At 35.2% G+C, this 16,612-nt stretch overlaps 6 protein-coding genes across 7 annotated transcripts; 2 read left to right on the top strand and 4 right to left on the bottom strand.

Moving 5' to 3' along the window:
• Positions 1 to 3: 3 nt before the first annotated feature.
• Positions 4 to 986, bottom strand: LOC142972951 (uncharacterized). The gene is made up of 2 exons (XM_076114415.1): positions 938 to 986; positions 4 to 816 (listed from the first exon to the last, which is right to left on the bottom strand). Exons 1-2 carry the CDS (start codon positions 968 to 970, stop codon positions 112 to 114), a joined length of 738 nt encoding a protein of 245 aa, XP_075970530.1. The 5' UTR covers positions 971 to 986; the 3' UTR covers positions 4 to 111.
• Positions 987 to 1,409: 423 nt separating this feature from the next.
• On the bottom strand, positions 1,410 to 2,371 carry LOC142972728 (flexible cuticle protein 12-like; the record flags this gene model as incomplete). Its single annotated transcript, XM_076113982.1, has 2 exons — positions 1,911 to 2,371; positions 1,410 to 1,712 (listed from the first exon to the last, which is right to left on the bottom strand). Coding segments are annotated over exons 1-2 (312 nt in total), but the record flags the coding sequence as incomplete, so codon positions are not given.
• A 3,321-nt stretch (positions 2,372 to 5,692) lies between these two features.
• On the bottom strand, positions 5,693 to 8,695 carry dib (Cytochrome P450 302a1, mitochondrial). Its single transcript, XM_076114411.1, has 8 exons — positions 8,477 to 8,695; positions 7,822 to 8,053; positions 7,298 to 7,482; positions 6,978 to 7,179; positions 6,742 to 6,898; positions 6,408 to 6,656; positions 5,981 to 6,187; positions 5,693 to 5,890 (listed from the first exon to the last, which is right to left on the bottom strand). The coding sequence occupies exons 1-8, from the start codon at positions 8,676 to 8,678 to the stop codon at positions 5,777 to 5,779; spliced, it is 1,548 nt and encodes a 515-aa protein (XP_075970526.1). The 5' UTR covers positions 8,679 to 8,695; the 3' UTR covers positions 5,693 to 5,776.
• Positions 8,696 to 9,399: 704 nt separating this feature from the next.
• LOC142972950 (tRNA N6-adenosine threonylcarbamoyltransferase, mitochondrial-like) lies at positions 9,400 to 11,376 on the top strand. 2 transcript variants are annotated; one of them, XM_076114414.1, is made up of 2 exons: positions 9,400 to 9,425; positions 9,583 to 11,376. In XM_076114414.1, exon 2 carries the CDS (start codon positions 9,669 to 9,671, stop codon positions 10,911 to 10,913), a length of 1,245 nt encoding a protein of 414 aa, XP_075970529.1. In that variant the 5' UTR covers positions 9,400 to 9,425; positions 9,583 to 9,668; the 3' UTR covers positions 10,914 to 11,376. The 2 variants fall into 2 exon arrangements, with proteins under 2 accessions (XP_075970529.1, XP_075970528.1); XM_076114413.1 differs by having other exon boundaries at positions 9,416 to 9,499.
• Positions 11,377 to 11,598: 222 nt separating this feature from the next.
• LOC142972952 (uncharacterized) lies at positions 11,599 to 12,652 on the top strand. The gene is made up of 2 exons (XM_076114416.1): positions 11,599 to 11,992; positions 12,079 to 12,652. The coding sequence occupies exons 1-2, from the start codon at positions 11,772 to 11,774 to the stop codon at positions 12,440 to 12,442; spliced, it is 585 nt and encodes a 194-aa protein (XP_075970531.1). The 5' UTR covers positions 11,599 to 11,771; the 3' UTR covers positions 12,443 to 12,652.
• An 843-nt stretch (positions 12,653 to 13,495) lies between these two features.
• On the bottom strand, positions 13,496 to 16,437 carry eIF3g1 (eukaryotic translation initiation factor 3 subunit g1). The gene is made up of 6 exons (XM_076114410.1): positions 16,277 to 16,437; positions 15,660 to 15,848; positions 15,265 to 15,429; positions 14,862 to 14,985; positions 14,351 to 14,565; positions 13,496 to 13,695 (listed from the first exon to the last, which is right to left on the bottom strand). Exons 2-6 carry the CDS (start codon positions 15,846 to 15,848, stop codon positions 13,552 to 13,554), a joined length of 837 nt encoding a protein of 278 aa, XP_075970525.1. The 5' UTR covers positions 16,277 to 16,437; the 3' UTR covers positions 13,496 to 13,551.
• Positions 16,438 to 16,612: the final 175 nt, after the last annotated feature.

Genomic DNA, 16,612 nt, shown 5'->3' with positions numbered 1-16,612 from the left:
AGATTAATTTTAAACAATATATATTTTATGTATTATTATTACATATCATTCAAATATACATGTTATTATAAACAGAAATTGAATTATAAAACAGAAATGGGAACATTTTTATTAGGCATCGTCAGGAACAACCTCAACTATGTACTCGTAGTATGGTTCATTAAAGCGCGACTTTCCATGCAAGAATGGTATTTTTGGCAACCAGTGTAGCTTATTTAAGAACCAAGATAAAAAGCCCCTAGATGGTTCAGGTTTATCAATGTCTTCTAATTGTACAATGATAGGACCATCAGGAATGCCTTCTTCAATTCTTATATCTCCAGGTTTTGAGTGTTTGTCGTCTTCCTTGGATTCTTTCGACTTACTTTCTTTAGAATCTTTAAAACCATTCACATTTTTGTCTTCTTTTGATTCCTTAGATTCCTTTGATTTCTTCGACTCCCCTGATTCACTAGACTTGGATTCTTTTGAATCTTTCCGTTTAGATACATTCCTTTCCTTGGACTCTTTCGACTCAGACTTTTTCGAATCTTGAGATTCGATTGATTCGGCGAGCGCCTTATCTATTTCTTGTTCAATGCCATCAAGCATATCAAGAATATCTTTATCTGACATCTCCGCGGATTTGGAAGCATCTGGAACCGGATCCGGTAGAGGTGGTGCTATCGGGATTTGTTCAACATGTTCTATTTGCCGTTCTACCTCAGAAGGAAGTTCTGGGGCAGGTGGAAGCTCTGGTAAATTCGTCCGTAATTTTTCCTCAACCGGCAGGGCAGCTGCCGCTGACACCAAACATAGCAATGCCAACACATACATCTGAAATACAAAAATAAAACAAAACTAATAAAATACTATAACGTGATTATATCAATAAATATTATTCTTGTACTAAGCATTTATAAATAATATTATAACCGCTAACAATTTGTAAACTTACCTCTTCCGTTGCTGTTTGAACCATATATCTCATGATCTACGGATGGCTTTTATAGTTAAAACCATACTTGTATTAATTGCTTAGTCAATTGAAATTAAATTAAAAACTCTTTAGGTAGATTAAAATAACATTGTGGTTAGTTTAATATCAGTTAGTCTTCTTTGTTAACATTGGAATGTTTTATAGAAGTTTCCATTTATCTGCGTGCTGCCACATACTAAGACATCGTTTGTTATTATGCGCTAATAACATACATAATTCAATAAGTAAATGTGATTTAATAGTTGTTTTGTTTATGCCTGACCTAATGCTGTTCACAATCTCAGTTGGATCATTCATTCAAACTTAAAAATCCTTAAGAAATAAAACATATGTTCGTAATTTGATAGGACTTTATTTAGAGTAAGCTATTAATAAATCACTGTGAAGGTGCTGGTTTCTCTGATTCTGGAACGATGGGAGATAGCGGTAAGTGTTCACCCTCTACTTTGTAGCCGTCGAGGCCTGCGGTATATTTAGTGACGTAGGTCTTGCCATCGTCGCCAATGTAGGAGACTTCGCCTTCGACGATCATGACGTAACCAGATTGATCAGGTAGAGGTACAAGGCGGCCACGCTCCGACACGACGGTGCCCTCGGCCGTCACGTAGCGCAACGCAAACTGCCCATATTCATCGTGTATTTCTTCATGTTCCAAAGCCGGTAAGGACCTTCTTGGGTGCTCTTCCAGTGGTACTGCCAAGGTTGCGGCCATCAGACCAACGAACATCAAAATCTGCAAGTCAAATAAAGTTTTAATAACTGCTAAATGCTGCTTAAATAAAATAAGTAGCTTTGAAGGATTATGTAGTATTACTTTTTCATCTTCCAAAAGAACATAAAATCAACAAATGCCAACCATAAAACTGCTTACTGAGAAAATATAAACTCTAATTAAATACTTTTATAACTAAGATGTTTAATTAAAACTTACCTTAATCATGATGGTTTTATAAATATGAATACGATCACAATTGTGTGTCAAATAATGTAATATCTTAGATACTGATATAGATTTTATAAAATTCGAGTCCTTAAATATGACTTTATTTCGCAAGAGTGCATTAAACTAATAGTTAATTAGCTTATGACGTTTCATTCTTATGAACTTGTTCAATTCCTTATTATTATAATGGTGCAATTCTTTAATCACTCTCAGTCATTAGCAATACTTAAGGTTCCCAGTTTTGTTACTTCTTTGTTAAGAATGTAATTTCCTATTATAATGACTAGAAACTATAAAATGTGATTTGAAATATTCGGTGACTTCATTACAGTGAAAGTTATTCGTGAAACAAACACCATGGTAAGTTTTTGCTTCAATACTCAAAAATTTGATTATATTGTCTAACTTCATGTACAAAAAAATCGAATACATGTTATCTATAATGGGAATTGATATGTCGCTTTTACGAACAAAAAACAAGTTTCTTTTGATTCAAAAAGTTTAATTGTTCAAAACCATTACAAATGTTTACTAGAAACATGTCTGAATGTTCCTATAAAATAACTCTTTTTGTGTTTTCAGGGTCCCACAACGCCGCTTCTTTTATTATTCGGAATAAGTTTACCTGCTCTTTCAACATGCTCTGAATATTACCAGCCGATCCAGATAACGGTCAACGAAAATTTCAATTCTCAAACAAGTGACACTGTGCAACGGTTGCCTTCACTTGTTCCTAACTTTGTTCATCAAGGCGCAAACTTTTACTTCAATCCGCAAGTTCAACTTCCATTTGGTCTAATGCCACCTCATGTTGAAGCATTATTAGCTTCTCTTCATAGAAAGAATGAGACTATTTTCGCAGGACACCGCCCACAGATTGGTCAGATTATGGTCGGAGAGGAGAAAATTACGGAAATTTTAAGACCAATTGAGCCAATACGAGAAGTCAAGGAGGAATTAATAGAAAGTATTAAAATTACTCAGGTACCAGAAGTAATAGCTGAGCTACCTTTACAGAAACCAATTGAAATGGTAGCCGAAATACCAGCATCGGAAGCAGTTGAAATAATGGCTGAATTGCCCATACCAAAGCCTATTGAATTACTAGCCGAAGTACCTGTACTAGAAGCAGTCGAAATATTAGCTAAACTCCCTGTACATAAGCCTACTGAACTACTGGCTGAACTGCCTGTACCGGAGCCAATAGAAGTTATAGCTGAAATACCTATTCCAGAGCCCGTAGAACTACTGGCCGAGGTTCCCGTACGGGAAGATGTAGAGGTGATCGCTGGACTCCCTGTACCAAAACCTATTGAATTATTGGCTGAACTACCGATACCGGAATCAATAGACACAATCGTAGAAGAAGATGTCAATTTAAATGGCGCAGAAGAACACATTATTCAAGAACTAACCACCATTCCCGAGCCGCCAATATTACCACCACTGTCCATAAATATTATACCTACCGTGATTACGGAAGGTGTGAAAATTGAAGAGCCTTACGCAGTGGACACAGTCAATCAACCTATATTAGTTGAAGAAACCATCGAAGTTATATCCCGACTTCCAAGCATACCTGCAGCGCCAGTACTGCCACCTATGGTAATGCCAGACGTACCAGAACCATCAGAAATAACAGGCGAGTTTTTCGCACCTGAATCAATAGAATATGTACCCGAAGTACCTGTACCAGATTGTGAAGAGCTCCCTGTACCGAAGCCTATTGAGTTAGAAGCTGAACCGCCCGTACAAGAACCAATAGATGTGGCCGTTGAAGAAGTCGATATAACAGTTAACGACAGAAAAGAACATATTGTTCAAGAATTAGCTCCCATTCCAGAGGCGCCGGTATTACCACCACTATCCGTGAATATTATTCCACCAGTAGTTGTAGAAGAAGTGAAAATTGAAGAGCCTTACGAAGTGGAAACAGTTAATAGGCCAATATTCGTTGAAGAAACCATCGAAGTTATATCTCGACTTCCGAGTATGCCTGCAGCGCCAGTACTGCCGCCTATGGTAATGCCAGATATACAAGCACCAGTAGAAGTAATAGCCGAGTTCCCCGAACCTCAACCAATTGAATATGTACCCGAAGTAACTGTACCAGATTGTGCAGGACTCCCTGTACCGGAGCCCATTGTGTTAGAAGCTGAACCGCCTGTACCAGAACCAATAGATGTTGCCATTGAAGAAGTCGATATAACAGTTAACGAAAGAGAAGAACATATTGTTCAAGAATTAGCTCCCATTCCCGAAGCCCCGGTATTACCACCACTATCCGTGAATATTATTCCGCCAGTAGTTATAGAAGAGGTGAAAATTGAAGAACCTTACAAAGTGGAAATAGTTAATAGGCCAATATCCGTTGAAGAAACCATCGAAGTTATATCCCGACTTCCAAGTATACCTGCAGCGCCAGTACTGCCACCTATGGTAGTTTCTGATGTACAAGAACCTGTGGAAGTAATAGCCGAGTTCTCTGCGCCTAAGCCTATTGAACTAGAAGCTGAACTGCCCGTACCGCAACCAATAGATGTTGTCGTAGAAGAAGTCGATATAAAAGTTAACGATAGAGAAGAACACATTGTTCAAGAATTAGCTCCCATTTCCGTGGCGCCGGTATTACCACCACTATCCGTGAATATTCCACCAGTAGTTATAGAAGAAGTGAAAATTGAAGAACCTTACAAAGTGGAAATAGTCAATAAACCGACGTTAGTTGAAGAGACAATCGAAGTAATATCCCGACTTCCGAGTATACCTGCAGCGCCAGTACTGCCGCCTATGGTAATGCCAGACGTACAAGTACCTGTAGAAGTAATAGCTGAATACCCCGTACCTAAGCCCATAGAATTAGTACCCGAGGTACCTGTACCAGACTGTGCAGAAATAATAGCCGAACTTCCTGTACCGAACCCTATTGAACTAGAAGCTGAACTACCGTTACCGCAACCAATAGATGTTGTCGTAGAAGAAGTCGATATAACAGTTAACGACAGAGAAGAACATATTGTTCAAGAATTAGCTCCCATTCCCGAAGCGCCGGTATTACCACCACTATCCGTGAATATTCCACCAGTAGTTATAGAAGAAGTGAAAATTGAAGAACCTTACGGAGTGGAAAAAGTGAATAAACCGATATTCGTTGAAGAAACCATCGAAGTTATATCTCGACTTCCAAGTGTACCTGCAGCGCCAGTACTACCACCTATCATAGTTTCTGATGTACAAAAACCATTCGTAGTGGAAAATATTATACGGCCCAAACCCTACATTGCAGACACCGTCACCGTTGAAGAGAAAATTCAGCCAATACTAGTACGCAAACCTCAAGGATATTTCGGAATGTCTAAAGCAATGCCAATTATCGCTCAAATGTCCGGCTTTGCTAGACCTAAAAGCAGTATTTTTCTCAAAGAAGTAAAAGGATTTAAAAGCCTTAAAACCAATCAAAATGTAACAATAATTCTGTCGAAAATTGTAAGACCATCATTGGTTCCCATTCCTAAACCCAACGTTATCCTAAAGGCAAAAATGGAAGGGAAAAATAAATTTACTTATTCTACTACATGCGCTCGTCGTATTGTTGCTGAACGTGTTGCGCCAAATATAATGATGAAAGGTCAAGCTCCTAAACTTTTTAAATTAATTTCGGCTCCATCTAGAAGAAATTGGGTCCCAGTTAATTAATACGATATACCTACATATTTATTGTGTGAATCTTTATAAATGGAATAAATAAATAAACAAGTTAATGTACTGAAACTGTATTTATTTCACACGTCCTAGATTTACAAACGCACACTATGCGCAATTTAATCATATACTTTATATGTATTTCTGTAATTTCAAGAACATCTTGAAGTAAAAGACAAAGCTATAGGTTGATTCGGTTTGTTAATCAGAAGGGTTCGGATGCCAAGTTCACCGCCCATCCATTTTATTTCAAAATCACGGATTATCTGAAAACATTAAAGTAATATTATATTAATGTAATTGTTATTTAATGACGCCTTAATGAAGCAATATTAAGAAAAATATATAACATTTACCCGAATCAGAGCAATGGATATATTTTGTTCAGCCAATCTTCTTGCTATACACGATCTTGGACCGAATCCAAATGGTAGACTCAAGAAAGGGTGGATGTTTTCATAGCTGTCAGAATCTCTTAGCCACCTCTCAGGACAAAATTTTAGTGGATCACGAACATATTGTGGTAAACGAGACGCGAACATGTTTTGAGTTACTATAACGGTCTGTAAGCAAAAAAAATATTTAAAAAAATATTGGAAAGGATTTTTTGCGCTATCCTTGCGTTGGGAAGTGGTGGGTTCGATTCTCACACGAAACAATCATATGAGATCCTCAAACAGTTGTCTCGTGTCTGTTTGTATTTTGTGTCCGTTGTTTGCATGTTGGTAAAAGTCCCAGCGAATCATGAGCAATTCTTAGTGCAGGAATAGTAGTAGCACTTACCCCTTTAGGAATCAAGTATCCTCTAAGTATAAAATCTTTCTGCGACAGACGGCCAACTCCAACTGACACAGGATTTAATCTTAGACTTTCTTTAATACAACTTTTAACGTAAACCGCTTTAGACAGCACTTCCGAAGTTATCTTACTGTCTTTTTGAGGAAGTAAAGTCAATATTTCTGTAAAAATCTTGTCTTGAACCTCCTTGTTGCGACTTATGTGATATAGGGTGAAACTTGTAGCGTATGCAGTCTGAAACATATGAAATATATAATATATTCATCTGTAGATATATTTACGGATATTGACGTAAAATGTCATCAATTTTTAAACTCACTGTATCTATAGCTGCCATTAAAATATCTACCATCATACCAACAATGTCTTTAGTGTCCAAAATTGGTTGCTGTAGAAAAGTCGCCAGTAAGGACTTATCATCGTAGTTGTCTCCTTCAAAGAAATTCATTCTATTCAACAATATTTCAGTAGATACCCTAAAATAGTCACAGCATAAAATTTTTAATGTTAATTAAATAAATAGGTAATGTCGAAATTTTAAGAGTAGTATATTACTTCTCTAAATATTCTTGAGACTTGACCAGTTTCTTGTATAGAGGTGTTTGAAATAACTTCCATAGAAAACCTTTGTCTAGTTTCATAATTCCACAATTAGATCCGAAAGCGGCGTCAATTGTTTTACTACTTCGTGAATCAGGGTCTTGCTCTAGTGCAGAGAAACTTTTAAAACGTTCGTTGAAGGCCACTGTTCCAATAACTGAAACAATACCATTAATTTATTCAAAAACTACACATAGCGGAAGAATCTCATTAAGAAACTCTAAACCATCAATTTAAGTATCGCCTTTCATAGTGCTTACGAACGTAAAAATTACCTTCCAAATTCAATCGATTTAAATACGGTAAAAAGTCTTCTTCGTGTGTTATTTTCTTCTCCTTTATCCATTGAACAAATTCAGTAATGATACTATCAGTATTTTCGATATGATTCTTAACGCTTTGCGGGCTCGTAAAATTCTTTTGAAATATACTTCTAAGTCTCCACCACTCGGGACCGTTACTAAAACACAACACAAAATAATATGCAAGAATTTAGTCAAATTCTTGAAAATATTTGTTTATGTTACTATAGTTCCTGGCTACACAGCATTTTCAAACGAGCTAACACCATGTTGCTCCGCTCGCAAAATATTTTAACTAAATAAACATACATTACAAAAAATCTAGTCATATTGGAAAATAAACAACTTCAATTACTTTTACAAAAAGTAAGGTTTCGCGTTTGAGCTCTACTGTAAAACCTAGCATCTAATAATGTAAAGATAGACTTTCGTAATTATAATAAGTATTAGCATGGGTGTAAAAATAATATTACGAAGAGTAGGTAAGTCAGTATTACGTGGAAAGTAATCCTCCAGTATTATAAACTTGTGGCTTATTAGTTCTATAGTGGTACATAGCCACGTGACTCCTTCTGGCAGGGTATCGATGGTCCTGTCTGAACACCGTCTCTATGTCATCAGGGTCGTATACGTGGAGCAGCCTTACTCCTGGCGTTTCACGGACGAGGCTACCGTAGCGACGCCAGTTTAGACAAGCTATCATATCCAGAGCTTCTGCATCATAGTCACCTGAAATATCTAGGTATGTAGTATCCTCCAAATGCATAATATCGCGCCTTATCCTTCAATAGGCAATCGTAGTTCGGTAGTTTAATATTCATCAATAATGTAAGTAAGTACGATAAGACAAGGTGACTAGTGGACGAAAATTCAGACGTTTTTTTTCGATTTAGGTATTTCTACGGATTAAAATAATTATCTGTCCATAGAAATAGATCGGAATACGTAAGGATGTGGCAAAGATCTTAACTAATATTTATTATTAACTTAAAACACTGATAAGTAGTACTTAAAACCTTTTATAAACATTAATTACGGTAATATCTATTATTTATTTATATCATCTGCATCTAATTAGTCAATTTTATAGACACGTACTTAGGTACTTAGATAGCTAGTTGATGGACTTTCAAACATTAAGTAAAGACTTACCAATATAAGGTAAATACTTGTGCAGAGTGCCAATGAACGGATAGCTCTTTGGTCCCGGGAGCTCATCGAAATTCTTAACAACTTCGTTGGTGCGTTTTTTACATTTTTCTGCAATATTTTCAACGGACTGCGTTAAATTCGATACCGAGGCGACAGGTTTCAACTGGGTACATAATTTTCTTTTAAAATAAACTTGTAACATGTCTGAGAAGGAATATTTACAACGATGCAACCAGATCGCAACGCGTCACTGAACGAAATCATCGAATTACAAAAAGATCCCGGCCCGACAAAATTATGCACATAATAACATAAACAAAAGAAGTTGAAAGAAACAACTCGGCTCAAGTTCTCTACCTGGTACCTACTTGTCTTATAACGAATAAATTTCAATAACAACACAAATAGCTAATACAAATTAGACGCGCTAGATATTTTCCTTCTGTATTCTTATAGGAAGAAATAAAAAAAATATACTCGAAATGCTTATAAGTTTATAAGCTTATATTTTTTTTGTTGAATGTTTCATTTCAAATCATTTAGATTCGGGTTTGATTCCCACCGAAAACAAGATTTTTTTTAAATGTAATTCTGCCGAACTTACTTAATCCGTGATAATAACTTTGTGGTCGTGATTTCTACATCAAGTTTAGTGTAAAGTTTCATTATTTAATCCCTGAAACATTCATATAATCAAAATCAGAACAGAAAAATATAATAACGTTTAACATCATAAAATATTTCATAATATCTATGACCAATTATTACAATAAGAAAACTAAATAAAATACGTACAGTATTGGGGTTATAGAAATCGACTAAACTGTTATAATTTTCAGATAGAATCAGATCTCGTACTTCAAAACACTAGTTACAGAGTGTTACATCTCTAGAAAACAATGTCAATAATGTCATTAGTGTCGTTTATTATTGATATTCTTAATTTAAGGTTATGTTTAATATTATAATCATAAATATGGGATTATTTATTTTATTTGTGTGATTAGGTGTACCAAACAAATTGTGAATATTTAAGCAAAAAATTTTGTATCTAAAATTGATATACTGCAAGACTGTTTACTAAAATTATGTTTGTTTATTTTTAGATTGAAAATAATATCTAGGTTACCTCATTTTTGAGTTATTCTTACTTTCCGTTCATGCTTATGATATTTATATACAAGACTGCACCATGCTCTTGAGGCGATTAGTGTATCCCCAAATTATCAGTGCGTCTAAAAAGTTATTTTTACAAAATTCAAGATGCATCAATTCTAACCTCTCTGCAAAGATAAATATTCTTGGAATTGAAACTTCCTGTGATGACACCGGCTGTGCTGTTATTAATGGAGACGGGAAACTATTATCTGAAACAGTTCACTCTCAGAATCTAATGCACTTAAGGAATGGTGGAATTATACCAGATATTGCACAAGACCTTCACAGAACTTATATAAAACCGACTGTTAATAAAGCATTAGAAGAAGCTCACATAACTATGGAAGATGTGGCAGCCATTGCAGTTACATTAAAACCCGGTCTACCACTTAGTCTTGCTGTGGGTATGAAATATGCCAAGCATATTGCAAGACGTTACAAGAAACCTATAATACCCATTCACCACATGCAGGCTCATGCACTAGTAGCAAGAATGCATCATAAAATATCATTTCCATTCTTAGTTCTGTTAATATCTGGAGGTCATTGTTTATTAGCTGTTGCTCAAGACGTTGACAAGTTCCAGTTGTTAGGTGAAAGTATGGATTGTGCTCCTGGAGAAATCTTTGATAAGGTAGCTAGAAGAATGAAGTTGAGGAATGTACCAGAGTATTCTAAGATGTGTGGTGGACAAGCAATAGAAACAGCAGCATCAAAGGCTACAAATCCTCATCAATTTAAACTACCTCTCCCACTGGCTGAATACAAAGACTGCAACTTTAGCTTTAATGGTCTTAAAACTTCAGTGCTCCTACATTTGCATAGAAAAGAAGTTTATCATAAAACTGTAGCTCATGAACTAATACCAGAAGTAAATGATTTATGTGCAGCCATGCTGATGGCTTCAACTAGACATTTAATTCATAGAACACAAAGAGCCATGATATTTTGTCAAGAAAATAAACTTATACCTGAAGAAAATAAACAATTAATTGTATCTGGTGGAGTGGCTTGTAATAATTATATTTTTAGTGCTCTACAAATGTTGTGTAATGAGACCTCATATGAAATATACAGACCACCTCCTAAATTATGTACTGATAATGGAGTCATGATAGCTTGGAATGGCTTAGAGAAATGGAGAAAACAGATAGACATAGTTAAAGACTTTGAATCTTTAGATATAGAGTCTGTTAGTCCTTTAGGAGAAAATTTAATTGAAAAAGTTATAGCAGCTAGAATTTCTACCAAACTAATGAAAATAAACACTAAAGTGTAACCTGTTTTTTTTTATTCAGTCACATCTATTAACAATTTTAAACCATCACATATTGTATAAACACCTTAATCAATGGTGTAAACATTTTTAGAAGGTTTATATATTTGGCAGTCTACATGAGACAGAAGTCACGATGCGCGATGGTTTAAAATACCTTTACCTCGAGGCGTAAAGATTAAAATCTTTTTGGGTAATTTTAAATTTGCCGCCATTTCTTATCATACTTTTTTATTTTATTTATAGAATTTTTGCCTGCGTTTAGTATAAGCGCAGCAACTCTTTAGTATTAAATTTTAGGCAATCAATGAATCAACAACAAATACGACAGCCTGAGGCACTTTCAAAATAGTTGTTAGACGAAGTGAGTTGGGTAGTATAAGTTGAGCTGGTGTGGACACAGCATTAATAAACAAGACATATTGTTTATGAAATAATATAAATCGCCTAATTTATTTTAATGTCAGTACCTGTAATTCAATAAAAAAGTAGACAAATAAATAAGTTTTAAATACTTAGGATTTGATCGACAACTTTCATGACAATACATCAATTTAAACGAATTTAAAACATAGGTAGGAGCACAAAAATCGACAATGAAGTCACAAGACATGATAATTAAAAAAAAACAGGACATCACTATTCACGTCACTTTTGATGTTCACTTTCAAATTGTATGTCATGTGCAATCTGTATTTGCATTTTGCAATCACCTTTTGCATACAACTTGTAATGATCAAAATTATAGTATAAATAACATCTCGAACCTTAACAGTTGCCAAATTATGTGCAGCGACGTAACCTTAATATAGTTACTCTAGAATAGAGTGCAGATTATTTTGATTTAAAAACAGCAAGAAAATGGATATCCTAGAGAAAATCTATCATAACATCAGGCGGCAAATAATTAATCTGCCGGGTACTGTACCTAAAACTGTTGATCTTCTCAATAAATCTGTGGCGAACTTGAGATTGCCACCATTTAATAAAGACAATGTGTTATATTATTACTTACCATTACAAGGTCTGGTTAGTTACACAACTTTGTCAGTTAGTGTGATGAACCCTCATTTAATGGTCAGGTGAGTAAAGTTATTTAATGCGGAAAAAGTCGTAAAATTGCTTTAAATTATTTACTATGTAATACATTGTTATTATTTTGTTACAGGCTCTTTCCAAGAAGAGATGTTACTGATGTATTGTTCTTAACTGCAGGGGGTGGTGCGGGATTATGGCTTTGGGCTAGGCCACATATGGCGGCAGCAGCGCCAGCACGACGGTTTTCATGGGCATTTTTAGGTGGTTGCTTATGGCCACTGGGATCCATATTCTTATGGGCTATATTGAGGAGTTCTGTTGGCCAGCGACCAGTCATAGGCACAGTACTAGGTGTGACTACTGGAGCTATGCTCACTAACATAGCTCTAGACTATTTCCATTATGTAGAACTTATGTTCTGTGGTGAAGTACAGCTGCCTGATGAGACCTACAGTCCCAATAGTGATGATGAGAAATATGATATTGATATTTAAAATTATATTATCTTATTACTTAATTTGATAAAATTTTGAGTTGTGATTGTGAATGAACAGAATGATATTTATTTTTATGCAAATGTATTTTTTGGTAGTGGTTAAGGCAAACTAATTTATGTTGTATGCACCTTTAGCATGTTGATGTTGTAACTTCAAAGTCTGTCTAGTCTCTCACTAAGTGCTTTGAATAAAACACTAAAAACAGTATTTCTTTCTTTCATATTTTAACCCCACTTGTTTACACGAAGTAATTTTTTTGACATTATAATAATATCACACCTGTTGTACTCAAAGGTGTAAAGAGAAGTGTATAAAATACTCTTAGTCGTTTAGTCTTTTATGTACCTACCAAGCATGTTACGAGACCCTGGGCTACTATGAAAAAATATAATAAATTAGAAAACGCTAAAAACCTCATGATCAGACCAGAGCAGTGGGGCAGTCAGTTTCAGTAATATAAATATACCAGGATAGCTGTACCTAATATATATTTGTGACTCTTCCGAAATATAGATGCTAATCATCGATTGAGTTAAACAGACACTATTGTCACTGTAGGGACTTCACTTCACTACACTATAAATTGAAATAAATCTTAGTTAAAATTTATTCACAATAACTCATTCGAGAAGGCTCTGCAGAATAGTGGCTTTTGTTGTAAAAATGCTTTCTGAAATTTGTCGAGGGAAAGAAAACATATTTCGCCTGGAGCTTTTGCCGTGTTTAACAGGCGTCGGTAATTGAGGTGATAACAGCCCTAAACATGATAAATGTTATTATGTTTTGCTATGTGATGCCAACCAGGATCAAATATAACATAGTTTGGAGATTCACTATGCATGTATATAGACATGGACAAAATAAATTGTTAATGCGATTGTAATTGTTAAAAGACAAATGCTTTCAAAATTGACCACTTTATCAATGTAAAACAACTGTTAGATGAGAATACAAAATTAATTAAAAATTACAAAGTATATTGTCAGCAATATGTAAAGCCTGAACGAAGAATGTTGTTTTTTCCTTGAAAAAATAATGAAACATCTGTGATATCAATAATAGTTTTTATTCAAAATCTGTATACAATATGGAAATGTTAATGGTTTTTAATTGTTCTGTGGAGGCTTAGACCATTCCACATTCAGAATTAAGTGATCATAACCATGTCCATTCAAAGTTTGAATAGCCTTCGCAGCATCAGCACGGAACTTGAAGTGAACATAGGCAAAACCTTTGCACAGACCAGTACTCTGTAACATAAAAAAAAACATTAGAATTGTTTACAGGAGCTAAAAACATTTTAGTGTCGGTAAAATATCTGATTTAAAATTTTAAACACTTGAGAATACATGCATAGTTGCATAGGTAATGAAGGTAAGCATTGAACAGATACACATACATTATACATAATAACATGGGTTTACATGAATTGCAAATGTTTATAGCAGAAACCATGTGTCTCATATCCAGTCTTTTACTGTATTCAACACATTTTAACATTAGCAAAAATGCATTTAAACCCATGGAACTAAATTGTCTAGTCTTGTTGCATTGTTAAAGATTAGTGCCAGACAACTTTCAGTTTGAAACTAATCTATACTAATATTATAAAGCTGAAGAGTTCGTTTGTTTGTTTGTTTGAACGCGCTAATCTCAGGAACTACTGGTCCGATTTTAAAAATTCTTTCAGTTTTAGATAGCCCATTTATCGAGGAAGGTTATAGGCTATATATCATCACGCTACGACCAATAGGAGCAGAGTACCAGTAAAAAATGTTACAAAAACGGGGAAAATTTATGTGACGCAAGCGAAGTTGCGCGGGTCAGCTAGTTTGGAATAAATTCACATCAAATTATTTAACTTGCACATAAAAATCCAATAAAGTAATATACATATAGAATTACCTTCTCCTTGGCAAGGTACAATTTTTGTACAGGGCCAAAGCCTTTGACCAGGTCATCGAGATCGGCTTCGACAGCGAAGTTACTAAGGTTGGAAATACGGATGGCGGCAACGTCGTCACGGCGGGCGCCTGGGGGTTCACGGCCAGTTCCGCGGCCGGCACCTCCTTCACGCAAGTTCGGAGCCACGTACTTATTAGTGGTGGTCGATTTGGCTTCTGCAAATGTATACAATTATGTTTGTTAGGGTTTATTCTATCAGCCCTTATTACCCATAGGTGTCTAGGTAAATGACTATAGGTGTATAAAACCCTATTGAGAACCCCAAGGCATGATTTCAAGGCATTTCAAAAGAACTCAACACTGCTAAGGAAAGAAGGCTGGTTTTGTGACAAGCAAAAGTGATTTATCACCCTTCCACGTAAACCTAATGAAACAATCAGAACTTTTTCTATTCTACCTGTATCTAAATAAGAACCTAACAGAAATGTTTTCAAAATTTGCAAAGACTTACCAGCAGCTTTGGCCGCTTCACTGGCTTTGGCCTGAGCAAGCTGGGTGTGCTTGAAGGGACAGCTAGTGGTCCAGTGCTCTCCGTGACATGTTCGACACTTGACAATCACACTGCTGCTTTGTGGCTGTAATAATTTATAACAAATAAAATACTTATGTAGCTAAAATATAAAAACTTGAGACAGGAGAGCAGTGATGAAATGAACAATTGCTCTTGCTACATCATCATCTCTCAACACAAACGTATTTAGCAGGCACTACTCTAGAAATGCAGACAATTCATTTAGATCTCCATGATTCAGATGACTATGGTGTCATTACCTTTATTATTTATGAAACACAAGATCCATCAAATAATGCTATCTGACTGGATAAAGTATTGCAAAGACAAAAATGGTAATTACCTTAAGGCCATCAACACACTCATCATCAGGACGCTGGCTCTCTTCTTTGCTAGTAATGAACTGCATGAAAACATCTTCAGCCACATTGGTAGTAGCAGGATTTGGGCCTGGTTTATCATTAGCCGAGTCACCAAATTTGCTCCAAGTCTTACGCTTGGCAATACTCTAAAATTTAAGAATAGTTAGTTCATAAAATTCAGTATAATAATATTTACATGAAAGTATTGATTGACCACTTTTCTATTTGTACACAGACAAACATGCAAAATTACTACATTTCGTTAGATTAATAAAGAAATTATATAAAGATATTATACAAATTAACTCTGAATATAAGTTTAGACTAAGTTTACCTTAATGATTGTTTTTTATGTAAAACGATTGAAAAATCATACCTTTGAAACAACACGTTTTTCAATTTTATATGTCCTCACAATTTTGACTTTTTTGTTGTCATTGTCATATTTGTATTCAGTGACAATTTTCAGTCCATTTTCTACTACTTCTGATGGTGGTGGCAGGGCTCCCTGGTCAATCTCAACCTCGTCAGCCCAAGAGGACTGTATTTCGTCAGCGACAGGCATCTATAAAATTAAGTTGAATATTAGTTGATAATAAATATCCTCAAATATTTATTGTCAACTACTACAGATCATTCCAGTTTAATTGACAAGAGATTGTGTAGATAATAATAATTGTATTAACAGATAGCATTTTTATAACAGTTAAACTCGTAGGATTGTTCTTGGACGTTACCACCTCTTGGTATACACAGCATTATTACTCTAAACAACCATTGCCATTAATCATAACAGACATAGTTTCGCATAATAAACAAGTAAATTAGTTAATGACACGAGTATTATACATTCACATAGTAAATTAAGCGAGATTAAAATTGTGACGAAGGCACCTAGCGAGTGCATACAATCCCATACTTTTTTTGGTTATAAAACGTGAAGCTTGTTACTAAACATAAATATTTAGCACACATTCTCGAAATATTACTTACGTTTGGCTTTTAAAATTTGTTTGGTGCCTAGATTCTTTTTGAAATCTATTTTATTTTCCAGATTTGACAATGCAAAACTAGGGATCCTTTCAATCAGTTCACTCACTTCCCCCGTCCCGCTGCGCTGCGCGCTGCCCCGTTAAAAAGGCAAATAAAATTATGTACGATGGCAACATTACAAATTATTCTTTTATTTTATCCATTTTAATGGGGCAAAATTGCGAGATGCACCTACCTACAGATGAAACTAGTAGCTGAAGCAGTTATTCATACACTGCTATGCTTAAGTTTATACTCTATAATTATTATTTACCGTTTACTTACATCCTAAACATT

The sequence above is a fragment of the Anticarsia gemmatalis genome, chromosome 5, assembly GCF_050436995.1.
Source record: "Anticarsia gemmatalis isolate Benzon Research Colony breed Stoneville strain chromosome 5, ilAntGemm2 primary, whole genome shotgun sequence".
Taxonomy (NCBI): Eukaryota; Metazoa; Arthropoda; class Insecta; order Lepidoptera; family Erebidae; genus Anticarsia; species Anticarsia gemmatalis.
This window is presented reverse-complemented; position numbering and strand designations above follow the sequence as displayed.

Coding starts and splice junctions, on each gene's coding strand:
- LOC142972951 (XM_076114415.1), bottom strand. CDS start 970: ATGAGATATATGGTTCAAACAGCAACGGAAGAG. Junction 817..937: donor TTCAAACAGCAACGGAAGAG/GTAAGTTTACAA, acceptor TTTGTATTTCAG/ATGTATGTGTTGGCATTGCT.
- dib (XM_076114411.1), bottom strand. CDS start 8,678: ATGTTACAAGTTTATTTTAAAAGAAAATTATGTACCCAGTTGAAACCT. Junction 6,657..6,741: donor TAATGGCAGCTATAGATACA/GTGAGTTTAAAA, acceptor CATATGTTTCAG/ACTGCATACGCTACAAGTTT. Junction 5,891..5,980: donor TATCCATTGCTCTGATTCGG/GTAAATGTTATA, acceptor TAATGTTTTCAG/ATAATCCGTGATTTTGAAAT.
- LOC142972950 (XM_076114414.1), top strand. CDS start 9,669: ATGCTCTTGAGGCGATTAGTGTATCCCCAAATTATCAGTGCGTCTAAA.
- LOC142972952 (XM_076114416.1), top strand. CDS start 11,772: ATGGATATCCTAGAGAAAATCTATCATAACATCAGGCGGCAAATAATT. Junction 11,993..12,078: donor AACCCTCATTTAATGGTCAG/GTGAGTAAAGTT, acceptor ATTTTGTTACAG/GCTCTTTCCAAGAAGAGATG.
- eIF3g1 (XM_076114410.1), bottom strand. CDS start 15,848: ATGCCTGTCGCTGACGAAATACAGTCCTCTTGGGCTGACGAGGTTGAG. Junction 14,986..15,264: donor AGTGTGTTGATGGCCTTAAG/GTAATTACCATT, acceptor AAATTATTACAG/CCACAAAGCAGCAGTGTGAT. Junction 14,566..14,861: donor TGAAGCGGCCAAAGCTGCTG/GTAAGTCTTTGC, acceptor ATACATTTGCAG/AAGCCAAATCGACCACCACT.